Consider the following 18,846-nt stretch of genomic DNA (forward strand, 5'->3'; position numbering starts at 1 on the left):
CTGGGCACGTCTGAACTCTTCACTTCTCACTCTCGGACTGAAGAGATCAGACGCTGACAGCCCAGTTGCTGTTGTCATGCGCTGTAATTGGTCAGTCACAGAAGACTGACCAATTACAGCGATCGTCGTCAGGGGACCGCTATTATTGGTCCCCTGCCATGTTACTGTGTCGATCAACTGTCATAAACAGTTGTCGGCACATTTCTGTCACCTTGTCTTTTGACAGGGTGACAGAAATTAGCCAGGATGCGCCGGTACGTCCATGTGCTTTAAAGCACTTCAATGCAGGACATACTGGTGCGTCCTGGTGCGCTAAGGGGTTAAAAGGGTTGTCTCATGACAGACATTTATGGAATATCTACAGGACATGCCATAGTTGTCTGATAGATTCAGGTCCCACTTCCGGGACCTGCATCATCTCCCGAACGGGTATCCCCAGACCTGCTTGGTGATACGGCCGTTGGCCATGGCACTTGGGCCTCATGCCCACTTCAGTTATTTTCTTCAGTGTGCCATCCATTTTTACATTCATTTCTATGGGGCCATGCACACTTCTATTGTTTTAACGGAACCGGTGGCTGTTGCAACAAAAATAGGACAGGTCCTTCTCCTGTCCATTTTTGATGGAACAGTCTCGGCCATTCCATTCATCCGTTGAAACAGACTGCACATGGAAGCCAAGCGTGTGCGGTCCATACTTCACGGATCCGTCTTTAGCAGCCGTACGACGGGCAATGGAAGTGTGCATGAGGCCTTAGGCAGAGAGTCAGTGCAGAGCAGGATCAGATTCTGGAAACAGCCTAGCTCGTTGTGCTGCGCTGTTTCCGTAACTCCCATTTACCTCTACGGGAGTTAAGCAATGAGCATAGCTCAGCTGTTTCCGGAATCCTGTCCTGCTCTGTATTGATGCAGTGGCCACCTCACCAGACGAGTTGGATTACCCATGTTCGAGAGATAGGTGTGGGTCCCATAGGTGGAACCCACATCTATCAGACATTGGTTATTTAGCTTATAAGTAAATCGCATACAGTGATTAGTCCTTGCTCCATATTATCATACCTGTCCTGCCCAACCAAACAAACAAGCCATAAGAATAGAGAGGACAAATAGCTTGGGAGATGCACGTTTCTGGCAAAAACTTGTTGGATCATTGATTTTCCTGATTACCCATTAGAGAAATTAGATTGTCAGATCATGTCAGGATCTGCCTACAGAAGTCTAACGCTGGCAAAACACAGTCACGATCCAACAGCTATCCTTCTGGACTCCCCCATAAACCGTTTTTTAAATATGGAGGGGGGGGGGGGGGAGGGCAGTACAAGACACCTCTGTCACCTCCAGACACCTCTGGCTGTGGTTTAGATTTCAGGGTAAAAAGGGATCGGGCCGATTACAATGCTTTTTTGTTAACGGTTGTGCTGTCCCCATACTCATTAAATTTTTAGCCTATTCTGTCAAAACTGCTTGATCAGCTCTTTCTGTGACTCCCAGAGTCATCAATTGAGAGCTGCGTGCAAACGTGGCAAACTCTTTATTTATTTCAATAATAAAAGCCACCTCCAAGAACGGTTTAGAAACGGCAAATAAGGGTCATAGGACTCCAGTCTTCCCGATACACGAGAGTCCCAGAGGTGGGACACGTGCCTATCAGGCATATCCTCTAGATATAGCATAAATGCTCAAGATGGGAATACTCCTTTAATGCAATGTGCATGTCCAGCTAAATGTTTATGGATAGAATTAATATTTATTAAGTAGGTAATGAGGTGATTGTTTATTAGAATGTACTCAGTTAGCATTGTCCAAATTAGCAAATAGCTTGAGTTTAAGGCCTTGTTCACATTACGTTTTTTGGCCTACGTTTAGCATATCCGTTGGGAAAAGCTTCCGACGTATGAATTAAACAGTGGCATCCTTCACCTATAAACTGTTGGCACCAATTTAACATACATGTCACGAAAAGTTTTTGAGAATCTCTTGACATAGATGTTTAAGGGATGCCTTTGGCATATACCATACAGTGGCATATATCACTCATAGGCTCTCATGTTAAAAAGAAAAAAAAAAAGAAGTTTTTGCAGGATCCTTTTGAATACCCCCAAAAAAAGTATATAGATGTATTTGGCTTTAGTCGGGTAAATAAAGCCCTATGGACGCATTCAGCGTGTACGTCAAGAACTTTCCTGGCATACATACTAAAAATAAAACAGAAACGCAATGTAAACACTGCCTAAGGCTGGGTTCGCATTATTCATTTTTGTGTTTTTGGATAGTTGCCAAAAAACGCATTACATTTTCTGTAAAAACGCATGCCCTTTTTTAAATTTCGACAAATATCCACAAGTTTTTAAAAAGTATTTCAGCGATAAACTGTTTTTCAATTCATAGGTAATTTACAGCTAAACACTTTGTAAAAACGTGCAGGTATTCACCTCAGTTTAAAAATCCCTTTGAGTTTCATAAACGCAACAAAACCATGGAAAAAATGCCGCACAATGTGAACCCTGTCTAGTTCAATAATACAAACCCTGATCAGATGAACTTGTTGACCTTCCAGAAAGAAAAAAGATAAAATGGACAGAGTATTTTCCAACAGTCCCAATTTATTCATATGTACCAGCAGTACTGAGCAGTATGGGGACATGGAGTGCGAGTCTCTTCTTAGGACCATTTACAACCATTGTACAAATTTCCCACTTTGTAACAGACACAGTAAGAATCAGCACAATCATCGTATGTTTAGATTGATCTTTATGTAGTGTAACAGTCTGGGATAAAGTTCTTCTGAATGACCTAGAACCTCAATGTCAGACGAGGATCAGTCAGGCTGCAACCAATCACATTGCTGGATTTATCCAGCTTTCCTTTTCAGTTTTCTAACAGAGTCAGAATTGGATCCAGTGCATTTCAGATCCTGTTTCTTCTAAGGGTGGTTTATAACACACTCTTGGATATCCAGATGTCCGTATCAGAAGAACATAGATCTACTTAACAAAGGATTCTGCAGCTTGAAGAGTGGGAGACCTAAATAGCATGTTGTATTGGAGATGTGTCCATGTTGCTGATGTCCATTTAAACACCTTTTTAGGTAGGATGTAATGGAGTGATTTTATAAATGGGTAAAAACTGTTGCCCAACATGTAATGAAACAGTTAAAAGTATAAACCCCGAGATTTTACCTTTGCTGACGTGTAGTTGTGCTTACAAAATACTTGTCCGCAGGGCAGGGAGAAGGCAATTAAACTTACGCGGCTCCCACTGGGTGGGAAAACAAGTTGAGGTTTTCTATACTGAGAAGAGCACCTTGTCCCCGCTGATGGAGGAAAAAGTGCCCGCTGCCCTAACATTACAGATTTTTCATTTTAAATCCAGAAGCATGGAGGATGGATTCTCCAAGTATGATTTCCACAGGTTAGAAAATCGGGACATTGTTGCACCGTCAATAATCCTGTGGTCTGCTGACCAACTGATGTTGATGATTTGGGCTTTTACAACCTGCCCCCTGGAGTCAAACCTTGGAACTGCCTGTAAATTAGAAAAGACAAAACGTGTTATGTGGATTTTTTATTTATTTTTGCTGAATCTATGCAGATTGAGCAACTGGCCGCCGTAATGACATAATGTGACCTTTATAAACAATCCATATGATGATATTTGTTATTGGGTTTAATGTGTTTGAGGGAAAAGTTGCCAAAATGGCATTAGTTAAAGTACTAGAACAGGAGCGAAGTAAACTAAAACCCACCATTAATGCAGAACCTGATGGTCCAGAAATGCTGCTCATCTGGTAACAATAGATCTAATGCGATTAATACGAAATTACTGGATGACCGGCCATTTACATGATTACAATTTAGGAAGTAAAGGAACAATGTTCAAAGAGATCCTGTGCTCAAATAGCAATTCTGGAGCATCTTTGCAACTCTCTGTTATTCCACCTGGCAATGTTTGAATAAATTCGCAAATGGGCGAATACATGACTTCTTGGGAATGTTTTGAAACAACTACTAAGGTAGATATAGACTTTCCAACAGGGGAGAGGTGAAGGAATGTACAGTCCTTGGATCGGGATTACCTGCTGGGCACCCACGTCCACATTGGAATGCTGCTGCTTTCTATGTGTTTGTTTGTTTATGTGTGTGTATGTATATATATATATATATATATATATATATTGTAGCAGTGTAGCTACTAAGGGGCAGGATTTGGGCCCAGCGTTATATATTTAAAAGGAATGTTTCAAGAGAAAATGTGCTTTCTCCTTGTTAGGCAGGAAACCTGGAGGAGGGTCTGGGTTGCTGGAATGTAAGAGAATAGTGGAGGTTCCACTTCGTCTTTAGGACAGTCCAGGGTTTGGGCTGCCTTATGAGTCTCATTAGCCAGCTGTTAAAGAGGCTGTCACCAGATTTTGCAACCCCTATCTGCTATTGCAGCAGATAGGCGCTGCAATGTAGATTACAGTAACGTTTTTATTTTTAAAAAACGAGCATTTTTGGCCAAGTTATGACCATTTTTGTATTTATGCAAATGAGGCTTGCAAAAGTACAACTGGGCGTGTTTAAAAGTACAACTGGGCGTGTATTATGTGCGTACATCGGGGCGTGTTTACTACTTTTACTAGCTGGGCGTTGTGTATAGAAGTATCATCCACTTCTCTTCAGAACGCCAAGCTTCTGGCAGTGCAGACACAGCGTGTTCTCAAGAGATCACGCTGTGTCGTCACTCACAGGTCCTGCATCGTGTCAGACGAGCGAGGACACATCGGCACCAGAGGCTACAGATGATTCTGCAGCAGCATCGGCGTTTGCAGGTAAGTCGATGTAGCTACTTACCTGCAAATGCTGATGCTGCTGCAGAATCAACTGTAGCCTCTGGTGCCGACACGATGCAGGACCTGTGAGTGACGTCACAGATCTGCACTGCCAGAAGCTGGGCGTTCTGAAGAGAAGTGGATGATACTTCTCATCAGAACGCCCAGCTATTAAAAGTAGTAAACACGCCCCGATGTACGCACATAATACACGCCCAGTTGTACTTTTACTTTTCAACACGCCCAGTTGTACTTTTGCAAGCCTCATTTGCATAAATACGAAAATGGTCATAACTTGGCCAAAAATGCTCGTTTTTTAAAAATAAAAACGTTACTGTAATCTACATTGCAGCGCCTATCTGCTGCAATAGCAGATAGGGGTTGCAAAATCTGGTGACAGAGCCTCTTTAAGGCTCCTTTAAGAAAGGTGTGATCTATTCACACAATGCTCCCAGTCTGAGGAAGACAGGTATTGCCACCCTGTGGGAGGCAGATGTTCTGGTAAGAACACATGTTTGTTGTGAGGTGCTGGGCAGAAGGCCTTTCACCCTGATAGCTAGGGAAGCTGTATGTTTAGTTAGAGGCTGGACGGCCTAGGGTTTATTTTTGAACTGTTTTGTAAAACTGCTTTTCCTGTATGAAGACAATAAAGCTGGTTGCGGCCAGTTTCATACCGAATCCACTGTGTGGGAGTGAAAATTCCTAAGTGTGCCAACAATCTTACCCTGGAGATGGTGATCCTGTGAGCTAACGTACCCCAAGTTGTCACATAATTTTTTATATATATATATATATATATATATATATATATATATATAATATACACACACACAAGTAAAAATGCTTTAAAAAAAAAATAAAAAATATAGAAGTGTTAATAGTTTTTTTTAATCAAATAACAAAATACAGAGTGAATAAACAGAAAATAAAATTAAATCAAATCAATATTTAGTGTGACTACCCCTTGCCTTTAAAACAGCATCAATTCTTCTAGGTATACTTGCACAAAGCCATGAATTTTGTAGGATTATAGTCAGGTGTATGAATCACCAATTATACCAACTAGATACCAAGATGATAGTGATCATCATTTCCATATGTAGATTGAAACACAGGCTTTAACTGTAACAGAAAAAGCTGTGTAGGGGGCTTAAAACTGGGTGAGGAACAGCAAAACTCTGCTACAAAGGTGAGGTTGTGGAAGATTGTTTCATGTCACAGGTCCACCATTGCAAGACTTATTATTTAATCACCAAAAGGTGAGCGATGTTTCAGTTCACATCTGAACCTTTCTCAAGCTTGAGAAAGGTTCAGATGTGGACCGAAACGTTGCTCACTTTTTGGTGATTAAACCAACTTCTCTCCGCAATTCACCTCTAAAAACTGCTGGAGTTTGGCAGCATATCGCATTGCCATCTCTTGGAAGTCCATCAGTTAAACCCTTACTACTGTTAACAAAAATATATCAATATACAGTATTTTACCAGTGGGGTGAAACTGACCGTACAGATTGTCTTTACAGTATAGCTTTACCATCACTTGTTTAGTACCAGTCAGTAAAAGATTTGGTAACTTAAAAAAAACAACAACATATTTTCTAGGTAAATAAGTGTGGATGGAATCAGAAATCATCTTGTTATAGGTCAGGCATGTTAGAGTCCAGGTACAGAAAAAATACCCTTTCCTTATTTATCAATGTACATAAATACACACTTATAGAATATCCACCCACATTACCTTAAACAATCCTCTTGTTATTCTCTGATTCAAGCTTAATAATGGCAGGATCGGCCAACCCTCTAATGCGTATAGGGGCCTCCCAACATTGATGAGTAGCCCGATTGGAGAAGCGATAGAGCATGTGCCATGCCCCTCCAATCATGCGTTCGGGTGAAATACACAATCACGTAAAAATTACGAACCTGTAATTTCCCAACGGCTCCAATTGCCACTTCTGGGGGCATAATAACAGGCTTTGCATATGTACCTCCAATCTAGAAAGGAAACCATAACAAGTCAATACACAGTGCTAAGATTTTGCATGCCTTTATTTACAAGAGGTTTTGAACAGTTGGCTTACCGAACCAATGTTGGACAGAGTAAATGTGCCTCCAGTCAGATCTGCAGCCCCTAGTTGTCCTGAGGACCCTAAGCTCTGCAAACGGTTCAGCTCAGCAGCAATCTCGAAAATACTTTGAACCTGTATGTTCTTCACATTAGGGACAATGAGCCCCTGTTGAGTATCCATAGCAATCCCAATGTTATGAGCAGCCTAGAAGACACAAATCATGTTCTTACAAAACTTTATATATCTGCATATTCCATTCTTTTTTTAAATATCTTCTTTAACGAACCTGCACAATTTGGACACATACTCGTACGACAATTAAAAACAAACCTTATAGGTGATATTCTGATAATTTTCATCCAGTGAGGCATTGAGTATTGGGTATTGCAAAAGACCAAGGCTTGCTGCCTGTAGAAAACAATAATCATGATAAAAATCCCAAGAAAGTACATGAGGAACATATGCTCACCACATTGGCAGTACTACTAGTTTATTGTCTGTGTAAATATCTGCAAGAACAATCTACCGTATAGATTTAGAAATGAAAATTAAAGAGGTTATACGGTTATTTCATATTGATGGCCTATCCTGTGGATATCGATATCAGATCGGTGGGAATCCGACACCTGGGACCCCCGCCGATCAAGTGGCAGAAGGTGCCGTGGCCACAGCATTAGTCACCGCGGTCGCTTCACTGTCTACCATAGACAGCGCCGTACACATCTGTAGTGGCTGTGCCTGGGATTGCCGTGCCCGGAACTACAATCCCAGGCACAGCCGCTACGGAAGTGTGCGGTGTGGTGCCTGTAAATTGTGAAGAGGCCCCAGTCAGTCAGCTTATAGGTGGGGTTGACGGAAGTCGGACTCGCACCTATCTGACATTCATGACCTATCCTAAGGAGAACCCCTTTAATATCTTGTGGGTTCATGGAATTCATTTAGCAGGCATGGGACTAGGGTGTCAGGAGCCATAAAAAAAGGGCACCATGCAGCTATACTGTAAAAAGTCAATACAGTGGAACAATCTATGTGGTTTTAGATCCGTCCTACATTTAATTTATTCATTTATTGAGTGCCAACAAATTCCACAGCACTGTACAGAGATTGTCATCACTCACAATAATCTACCAGAGGAAAATAATAATTTCTAAATGTAAGCCAATTTCAGGAGTGAGGATGATTGTGAAGGAGAATACACAGTGCGTGTCACTTTAACAAAGAGTCATATTGCTAAAAGACTTCTGATAGCTTTGTCTATGGGTGTCATGCACTAATACTAATAGCCACCTTGCTGCCCATAGTAACCCATGTTCTATTTTCCTTTTATAATCTGCACGGTTAGAGGCATCGATGGACAAAAAGTAGTAATGAAAAAACCATATTACTGTAAGTGCCGCACTGATACTTTGCAGGTTATCGGCACTGCTATGGTGCACATATTTATTCAGGACTGTTTGCTTGAAACTCACCTTGAGAAAGAAAGGCATAAATGACAGTCGGACTCCACGAGATTCAGCCATAGACTTAAGTTCCTCTCTCAGTTGGACAAGTCTTGTCATATCCACTTCATCACAGTAACCAAAGTGCGGGATTTTTAATGCTGCGGTCATAGTTTTCATCATGGCTTTGTGGAAGCCTGAAAACGTAAAAACAATAAAATACACAGAAAAGAAGCATCAGAAAAATTAGTAGCCAAGATAAAACTGCCAGGTGGTAGCATAAAATAAGGAGGCCTATATTTAGTAGATGTGATACACTATACAATACTATCACAGTAACTTTGCTCTAGGATCACTGCTGCAGATCTATCAATGAACCTCAGCTGTAAACTGGAGCCCTCAGTCATATGGCTTTCTGCCACACCACTACCACCCTAAAACCTGCAGTGTACGTACAGAAGCAGTTCTAGGCCGAATATATAGAAAACTGCACAGACGATCAATGTTTATGTTTTTCCCCTGAAGTTAAATGTGAAAAAAACATGAAGACGTCACGCAGGATAGGGCTTACTGTGGTTTTAAGTTTTCAACCGTATTGCGTGACCTGTATTTTATTTTTAAATCATGTTCACTACACTGTAACATTACACTGCTGTAAAAGGCAACCAAATACCCCCCTTTAAAAAAAAAAAAAAAAAAAAAATTGGAACTACTCAAACTTTTGTCACATGAGAATTGCAATTGTTCTGCTACTTGTGACAGAGTTTTTTGCAGGCGGAATTTCTGCCTCAAAATTCAGTTTGGAAGTTTGAGGCAGATTTTCCTCTCCCTGCACGGTGATTTTCGCCCGCGGCCATTGAGCGCCGCGGGCATAAAACGCCGCGAAATACCCTTTCTCTGCCTCCCATTGAAGTCAATGGGAGGTCAGAGGCGTAAACGCCCGAAGATAGGGCATGTCACCCCCGCCTCCCATTGAAATCAATGGGAGGCATTTTCAGGCCGTTTTTGACTAGTTTTGCGGCGCGGTTTCCGCGTCAAAAAAAACTCAGTGTGAACATAGCCTTAAAGTGGAACGGTCAGGTTTTTTTTTAAAATGACATACCTCCCCTTATTTCTGGCATCCTCTCGGTTGCAGCGGTGTAATTTTTTTTTGGCCCTCCCGCTGTCCTGTTACGGCCTTTGCTCTGCTTGTGCCTAATATGCTAATTTTGAGTAAAGGTATGGATAGGAGGAAACCTCATCTCTCTTCAGTAGGCGTTGCCTCCTGCATCACTGCGACGCTGTCCAATCAGAGCGGACAGCCTCAGTGATGCTGAAGGCCCGCTCTGATTGGACAGCGTCACAGTGATGCAGGAGGCAACGCCTACTGAGGAGAGATGAAGCTTCCTCCTATCCGTACCTTTATTCAAAAATTAGCATATCAGGCGCGAAGCAAAGCAGGGGCCGTAGCAGGACAACAAGAGGGCCAAAAACAAAAATTACAGCACTGGCAATCGAGGGGATGCCAGGAAGAAGGGGAGAGATACACGACAGGTTCTCTTTAAGCATGTCTTACTTCTTATTGATATATTTGTGGGGCTAAACACATGAAAGCTGCATGTGTATTCCTAGGGTGCAGTATATTTACAAACAATGATATTTAGACATATTTTATAAATGCAGTTCTGCAGCATTTTTACCATAGTTAAATGTGGTTTACTGCTGCGCAGTAATGGTGCGGCAAAGAGCATGGTGTGAATACACCCTTACAAAAGTTACACACACTTAAAAGGGATTGACGCATGAAAAAATATTTCTTTATTTCTGCAGGCACTCTTCATAATTCTCAGTAATGTTGGGGTTAAACCCCTACCGATGCTTTATGTGGCCATTAATTGGCCAGGATAAGCCAATGGATAACCATTTTACTGCCAAGCAAGTTGCCCACTTTTAACAAACACAAATAAAATAAATAAAAAAATATCATATTATACCCATTTATTTTCTGAAAGTACACACCTGACACATTGTGAAAATGCAAACCAGCACTTTACAATCATCTTTATGCAATTTTGCATCAAAGCGTAAGGTTTTGTAAGAAATGCATGCAAATTTGCATTTGTGGCTAAAAGTCTGACCAAAGCAGAGCCTGGGTCGCACAATACCGCTTAAAAATAAGAGTTCAGGATGTGCAGAGTTCATACATGTCACTTATGCCTATGTCTACATGCACACATCTTCACATAATCACCAAAAATCTTGTTGACAAATGGCTTGATTAGGTGAGGTAGGGATTAACATCTCATCCTAGTAGGAAAAAAAACAAAAAAAAAAAACACCCCTCCAAAATTTAAGAGGGGTTCCTGTACCTGCTGCCTGGGGTCACTGGAGGCTGTACGGCGGGTGAGATTTGTTCTTTCTTCCTGCTATAACTTGCAGTCCCCCCCCCCCCCAGCCCTCCCTTACAGAAACACAGAACAAGGTAGCAAAACTTTTCATGCTGCTCCCCGACTTCAAATGAGTGCCGCACCCCAAATATTGCACCTAGAATATTGAGCCTGTTTTAATTTTAAAGCTAAGATTCTGGGAACTAAGAACTAAGCTCTAGCCCCTAAATTCTAGCCACGGAAATCGTTTAAAGTCATAACATATTACATACATCTTTAGCAGTGAAAGGGTTAAGTCCTAGAGAACCCCTTTAAAAAGACTTGACTAAAGTTCGCCATCTATCGAAACATTTATATTCTTATGAAAAACTACGAGTTAACTTTGGTATGAAAGCTCTGGTGCAGTAATACCCCATGTTACCTTTCAAGGGCTCTGTGACATCCTTTCCTGAGAAGGTGATTGGTTGGGTAAATGAAACTGGAATACTGGGAGCTTTATCCTTCAGAGGTGGCTTGGAGAGGTCTTTCCTTGGAGGCGGTGGTATGATCTCCATTTGAGGAGAGGGAGGCAATATGGCGCCTGTTTGCTTAGCCAAAAAGTTGAGAATGTCTTCTTTTAGAATACGTCCATCCCGTCCGCTGCCGACCACTTCACTCAGCTTTATCTGGAAGCGCATCAGAATTGCTCAAAATTTTTTCCATTACCATGAGTAAAACTTTTCTGATCCAACAGTGTAAAGTCACTGGTCATGTCACGCACATGGATTGTTTTATACAACAATAAGAACTACTTTACTAAATACGGATACCTATGGCGCTCTTGGAGTGTAATGGAGCCAGCAGATGAAAACTAGCAGTGGTCGCGGTACCCCAGAAGTTTAACATTTTCAGAGGTGGCTGCATGCTGGGCAGACGGGGGTTTAGAGCTTCTTATTGGGAAAAAATGCGCTGATAGAAATACAGTGCTCTAATCTGGGACACATTTGTTCAAAAAGATTTGCAGAGGAAGATACAGAACGAGATCGTACAATGCAACTACCCCACACCGTATATGAAGCTGCGCAGACTGAAGGATGGTCACATGTGGTCTAACATGCCAATTACTTTTATCAGTAGGGAAGGCTGCAGAATGCAGTAAGGGTGTATTCAGACACTACGGTTAAGGTGTGGTTAGAGCCGTATTAAAAAAATAAATAAAAAAGGGATCCGAAAACTGCATTCATATTTAAGCCAATTTGGTGCGTTTTTTGGGATGGATTTTTTTTCACTGCGGTTCTAACCGCACCTAAACTGTAACGTTTGATTACACCATAACAGTTCTTCAACTAGTTGCCGACACAGGACGAGAATGCTCGCCCTGAGCGGCGGGTACTTCGCGCATTAGGACAAGCATTCTCGTACTGTGTGACATCCAGTGTCTGCGCGCGATGGGGAACGGGGCAATGGCTGTAATACAAAGCCGCAGCCCCGCTAACGGCGGAGAGAAGAAAAAAACCTCTTCTCTCCGCCGTTAACCCCTTGAATGCTGCGATCAAAGCTGATTGCGGCGTTCAAAGTAAATAAGAGGAGGGGGGACTGCCCATTGGTCGCGTCACAGAAAATCCCTGTGACGCGATCAAAGCCCATAGCTTGTATGGCCGGCCGGACAGCCCAGGGTCCATTGAAGGACCCCAGGGCTGTCTGAACATATTCCCTATTGTTAGGGCATACTGAGGTGTGTCCTAACAACTGCATGTGTACAATCAGTACACAGGCTAATGTACTGGCATATAGATCTATGCCAGTACATTACAGTTAAAAATGTTAATGAAAAATCCGTTTATGGGATTAAAAAAAAAGTTACATTAAAGTTAAATAAAAAACAAACACAGAAATACACATTTTTTTTTTACAATAAATAAACATTTTAAAATATAAGTCCCAAAACATGAAATAATAATATAGACATATTTGGTATCGCCATGACCGTAACAACAAATGTATAACATTATTTATGATGATCGGTATATGGTGTAAAAAAGTCAACCGGCAGCGGAACTGCTTTTTTTTCTGCATTTTCGCCAAAATAAAAATGTATATAAATTAAGCGATAATGTATTTGCACCAAAAAAATGGTACCTACATAAAGTACAACACGTCCTGCAAAAAACAAAGTCCCATACAACTACGTCATACAAAAAATAAAAAAAAGTTATGAGCGTCGGGACGCAAAGAGTGAAATATAAAAAAATTGTTCTGTTCTCAAGGTCAAAATTCGCCATGACCTAAAGGGTTAATGTGGTCAGTTACCTATTGACAAAAGAGGCATTCGGATAACCATAACAAATAGACTAAATACTCATGCACACGACCGTCATGCCACTCGAGCCGTTTTTGACAGCATCCGAGTGGCACCCGATAGTCTTCATGGACCCATTCACTTTAGCGGGTGAATCGGGTCTGTGAAAAGTGCTCCGAGTCTCCGATCCGAGGAAAGAAAGAACATGTCCTATCTTTCCTTGGGTCACTGACGGGACTCAGACGGCACAAATGCTCGTGTGCATATTTTCTTCAGGGTACTATCCGTTTTTTTAACGGCTAGCACACTGACACATTCATTTCTATGGGGCCATGCACACTTCCGTTGTTTTAACGGTTCCGTGCGTCCATTCCATCAAAATGAGAACATATCGTACTTCTGCCTGTTGTTCAGTGTCCGTCTCGCCCATTGAAGCTTTTGGGTCCGTGTGCCGTCCGTTTTGCACGTTGCCAAGCAACGGCAGGGCGTGCCAAAGTTCCCTCCATTCAACACACAAGATGGATTTTAACAAACGGACGCACAACGTCCATTTAAAACGGAACAACAGAAGAGATGCGGAATGACAACGGAAACCACACGGATGTCACAACGGACACACGGATCAGTTTTAAACGGATGTGAAAACAGTGACGGATGCGTGCATGAGGCCTATGAGAAATAAAGGGGGAAAAAAAAGGCATATATTTTATACATAACTTCTTTCCTCCTACACGTTAGCAAGTTTACAACTAAATGATACAAGAAACAAATGCAGGATCCTGGTGCTTACATATTGGCTGTTTCTGCACTGTTCATACCTAGGTTCAGCAAATGCTGTGTGCAGGCAGGTAAGAGCTGGACACTAGAGACAGCCATAATGTCCATTGTCAGAAGTTGTGGGTAATTGTTACTCCAATATTGTGCAAAATGCGTGTAGACAAGCCGTAACGCTGTAACGGAATTGCTGCAGAAAATTTCTGCAGCAATTTTGTTGAAAATAGCAGACATTCCGCTGCGGCAAAAACTCCCAAATTCCTGCGGTGTTTACGGCAGAAAATGGTTCGTATTTTGCTGCGTTTTAACGTGTTTGTGGATGGAAACATCTCCTCTGAAAAATGCAGCAGTTCTGGCCACTTTCTGCAGCAGGAATTGACATGCTGCAGTTCGAAAAATACGCACCGCAGGTCAATTTCTGCTCAGAATTTTTACGCAGCTTGTGGATATTTGTTAAATCTCATCCACTATGCTGCTACTGTATTCTGCTTCATTTTTTTCCGCCCGAAATTCCTGCCAGAAAAAATGCAGCCATTCTGCAGCGTGTGGACAAGCCCTTACAGTAGTTGAAGGCGCTATATAAATAAGTATTTAGGAGAATCTTTCTGATACAAACCGAGGAAACTCACATTGTTCTCCATTGCAAGGCGTCTGACAGCAGGAGTGGCCAGTGTCTTATGTCCTTTTATTTCTTGGTGTGTGTGCTCTTGGGAAACTGCAGGAGTCTCCACCACATCTTCTTCAGAAGCCACAGCTAGGGAGAATAAATATACATATATTGTGTAAAAAAAATATATACAGAACGCAGATCCCTATACATCCAGCACTAAAGCCGAACTCCACCCATGCATTGTCAAATAGCAGAATTTGGGTCTCTCTGGAATAATTAACTCCACAGTGTAGGAAAAGGTTGATTATTCCATGTAGGGCTTCTGCAACTTTGCAAAAAAAAACACATTCAGACACCAAACTTAGATCTCCATATAACCCTATGGTGATTTGTCGGGGTTATTAAACGGCAGGGTGTCCGGGCCTTAAGGCAATAATACAGATGCTAAAATGTGACTTTGGGTCCATTCACACAGCTATATTTATGGTCCACATTGGTGTTGCATTCCACTACAACTTATTTTTTCATGCAAAAAAACAGACCCAATACCATTTCCAGCCAATATGTAAAAAAATTAATTATATATATATATTTTATAAAAGGAATTAGAGCCGTACGTATAGCCGAGTGTTTGAGCCCTTTGACAACAAACTGGTGGGGGTTTAATTGCACAGCCCTACTCAGCCCTAGGTTGGGAATGGTGGGATTTTACTATTGCATCAAAGGTGTTTTTTCATCTCAGACAGTGATGGCATATTGCTAGGATATGTCATCTTTTTCTGATCGGCGTGGGTCCAATTACCACTGATCTTGAGAATGGAGGGGCCACAGCGCTGGTCTAGCATCCCTTTCATAGTTCTCCCCCCACAGAGGTGCTCCCGACCAACTGCTGTGCAGAGTACTGCAGCAAAGCTCCATTCACTGGACAGCCCCTTTAACTATATCTGTAGGATTAAACTAAGGTGGAGAATATCTTTCATTCAACAAAAAAAAACCCCGGCTGAGAAGGCTGACACATAGTGAGCTCATTTACAAACCTTTCAAAGCATCCGTTTCAATATCCACCAAAGGTTTCCCAACCAGAGCGATGTCATCTACATTGTAATACAGCCTCCTGACAATCCCATCATAGCGACTGGTGATGGTCACTGAGGCTTTGTCACTTTGAACTTCACAGATACTATCAAACTGAGACACCGTGTCACCTTCTTTCACATACCTAAAGAAATAGAAGAAGGACAGAGCTAGATTATAAAACTATTTTTTTTTTTTACATATGACAAGTCAATGGGTGTGTGAATAAAAACGGACAGCACGTGGACGACATCCATGTGCTGTCTTTTTTTCATGCATCAGTTGCTAAAAAAAAATGCAGAGAAAAAAGAAAAGTGAAACCAGAAAGTGCTCGCAGAGGAGAAACACGGACGAGAAAAACGTATGGCACAAGGAAACGATACGGATACCACATGGACAGTCATATGCATAAAAAAATGGCCCTTGCTGAAAAGGAAAAGGGGTTTTTAACATGCTCAATATACCTAATAATACCCCCTGGGAAAATAACTTATATAATTTTCTATGGAGATATGTAACGCCTCTCCTGCAGTTATGGCCCCCATCATTTTGTAGCGCTGCTTATTTTATTTGTCTGCAAAATCCCAGAACAATCAGATTATGTTTTTTTCCCTATGACTGTCTAATTCAATTTTGTCCTTTCCTCCATTAGGAAAAATTAAGATAGCAAATAGCATCGTGTTCATTTCTATAACTTACCAATCCTTCACTGTAACCTCTGTGATTCCCTCTCCAATGTCTGATAACTTGAACTGTACAATCTGGCCATTCAAGGCTGAAAAATAGAGAAAACTCATTATAGGTTCATGAACCAGATAGGCATGGGATGTAAAAGAAGAGACATAAGACCGTTGTCACTTATCTAGAAAGCTCAACTACTAGCACTACAAATTAATTTAAGTATATTATATGGGCTGTCAGTAAAAAACAGCATTACACTCATCTATACAATGGAATTTCAGTCTTACAACTTTTCCCATAGTGCAAAGACACCTGGACATTCCCACCAAATATTGGGCATAGTACTTTCTGCAGAGTGACACCACCAGCAGGTGGTAAGGAATCAAAGGATAGAAGCGTGGTAAAGAGACCGGGGTCCTATACCATCTGGACAGAATTTTAAAATTTGTTTAATTCGCAGGAGATAGACACCAGATCCAAATCCTGAGCTTGTTTTGCTTTTTAATACCAACACCATATTATGCCCTCTTTACAGTGAGATAGTGGCTGCTTACCAGAGGCGGTTCGGAAGTTTCTCAGCTGCAGAGATTGCAGGATCACAGAAGGCGGCTGCTTTTTGCATGACTTTACTAGTAAAAACCGGTTGCATAGGATCACTTGTCTAAAACTGGCCTGGGGAAACGAGTGTCCAAGAGAGTGGTCAGTGGCAAAAACATGAACAACAAAGAAGACCAAAAAACATAAAACTAGAACGTCAACGGTGAACCTGATCCAGTTATTTCCAAACATACTTCTATTATTGGATCATTCTATGGGGAGGAGTGATCCAATGGTAGAACTGGTCAGTGAAGGTGGAATCAAATTCCCTCCCGTAGTCTTGCAGCGGAGGCTGATCTTTGCAGCAGCCTGTGTTCTGCTTATGGAGCAGCAGGTTGTCATAAAACAGCATTTATCTGCTTCAGGATCACAGGGAAGGTCTCACGAAAACAGAGTAGGGGAGAGAGAGCGCAACTTCTACTAAGCTGATATCTTATAGGGCAGTGACGAGAACTTTCATTAAGAAAACAAATCTGATAATAGAAGTATGTTAGAGAATGGCTGCATATGCAGTTTTCTAATGCTAGCGTAAGGTCACAAAGGTGAACTTGCACTTTAAAGGGAACCGGTCACGTTAAACATGCAGTGCGATCTTCAGCAGCATGTTATGGAGCAGGTGACCAGAATGATATATAGATACGTAGGAAAAGATTTATGTATTTTATTCATTTTAACCTCTTAATTCTGGGCTTAGGGTTTCATTGGCGATCCTACACAGCGATTGACAGATAACTTTGTATGCACAATCATACAGGGAAGGTTGTCAATCATTTAGCGAGACCGCCCACTGGACTCATAATCCCAGAACAGAGGTTAAAATGAATAAGTTACAAGTGATACTGAATCTTTTCCTATAAAACTACATATCAATCTGCTCACCTACTCTATAACATGCTGACGCAGATCAGTACTGTATGTTCAACGTGACAGGTTCCCTTTAAGGAACTCAAATAAATTAGACTAAATTAAAAACATTTAGGAAATTAAACGTCTGTCACAGCACAAAATGGCAAAATGTGTGGGACCAATGGTGTTCAGGATACCACCTTTCAACAGTTATTCTTCATGCAGGTGTGCACCGAACAAGTGTGGGAGCTCACAGAGTATCTACGGTTCCGTAGTACGGAGATGTAGGCGCTATATGCGGCGCTGAATGGTATCTCCAATCTCTATACGGAGGGAGCATACTTCTGTAATACATCATACGATTCATACAGAATTTAAGGGGAAAATGACCCCTACGTGGCATATAGAGGTGCAGTATAGGACCGTAGATTTCTATGGGCGACGTATTTTCTATCCATACAACATAGATCTTTAATACGGTCCTGTGCATGAGCTCATACATGGACTTCTCATAGTGAATGACTCTGGGGCATCATTTAATTTTAGTACTATGTACCTCGTGCCTGAAGTGTCAATAGTTACAACGGAACAGGATAAAAAGCTGGCCATGGACAGGAAGATCTACACAGCATTTTACTATCAGGATGTTCGTTAGTAAAGGGGGCACAGATGGAAAAATATTTGAGATAACAGGAACATTATTTTGTTTGCCATCGCTGCATATGTTCTTGTCCAATAGCTGATTAAATAGTACAATTGTAGCATTACTCAGTAACAGGCAAAACAAATATAAATAGAAGTGGATATAATAACACCATCAGGTTATTACTATAAAAAAAGAAGCTTCTTGATCTCCTCTGAGAGATCCTCTGGATCACTGAGGGAGATTCATACAAGGGCAGGACGCATGTGTAATGAGCAATGAGGCACTAACACGGTCGCTGGGTGACACACAGCTAATCAGCTTGTCTGCTGCTGTCTCATACCTATAACACGGCACTTAATAATATAAACAGCTGCTTATCTCACCAGGCGGCCGAATGACCGGTTGCAGCTCCTCAGTGCTCTCACAGCCGCCATCTTACCCGGAAAAGCTGGGACCACCAATCCCGTTAGGAACCTGCTACCAACAACCAATCAGCAGAGAGCACCAGAAACAATGTGTCAATTCCAAGGAGAAGAGGGTGGGAGAGAGGTGTGCGAGGCCAACAGCCAATCAGTGTCAGGCTAAACCCCTTCCCTGTCAGTGTGGAGGGCGGGGCTTATACAGGGGGCGGTGTTGGTATCCAATGTGTCGCTGTTT

At 41.8% G+C, this 18,846-nt stretch overlaps 1 protein-coding gene across 1 annotated transcript; it reads right to left on the minus strand.

Annotated features, from left to right (window-relative positions):
- Positions 1–2,583: 2,583 nt before the first annotated feature.
- Positions 2,584–18,668, minus strand: DBT (dihydrolipoamide branched chain transacylase E2). Its single transcript, XM_075832223.1, has 11 exons — positions 18,573–18,668; positions 16,655–16,772; positions 16,119–16,194; positions 15,383–15,564; positions 14,365–14,489; positions 11,105–11,348; positions 8,348–8,514; positions 7,209–7,286; positions 6,891–7,082; positions 6,733–6,804; positions 2,584–3,525 (listed from the first exon to the last, which is right to left on the minus strand). Exons 1-11 carry the CDS (start codon positions 18,621–18,623, stop codon positions 3,358–3,360), a joined length of 1,473 nt encoding a protein of 490 aa, XP_075688338.1. The 5' UTR covers positions 18,624–18,668; the 3' UTR covers positions 2,584–3,357.
- Positions 18,669–18,846: the final 178 nt, after the last annotated feature.

This window comes from Rhinoderma darwinii, chromosome 7, assembly GCF_050947455.1.
Source record: "Rhinoderma darwinii isolate aRhiDar2 chromosome 7, aRhiDar2.hap1, whole genome shotgun sequence".
NCBI lineage: Eukaryota > Metazoa > Chordata > Amphibia > Anura > Rhinodermatidae > Rhinoderma > Rhinoderma darwinii.

Coding starts and splice junctions, on each gene's coding strand:
- DBT (XM_075832223.1), bottom strand. CDS start 18,623: ATGGCGGCTGTGAGAGCACTGAGGAGCTGCAACCGGTCATTCGGCCGC. Junction 16,773..18,572: donor ACCGGTCATTCGGCCGCCTG/GTGAGATAAGCA, acceptor TCGTTTCCCCAG/GCCAGTTTTAGACAAGTGAT. Junction 7,083..7,208: donor ATCAGAATATCACCTATAAG/GTTTGTTTTTAA, acceptor TGTGTCTTCTAG/GCTGCTCATAACATTGGGAT.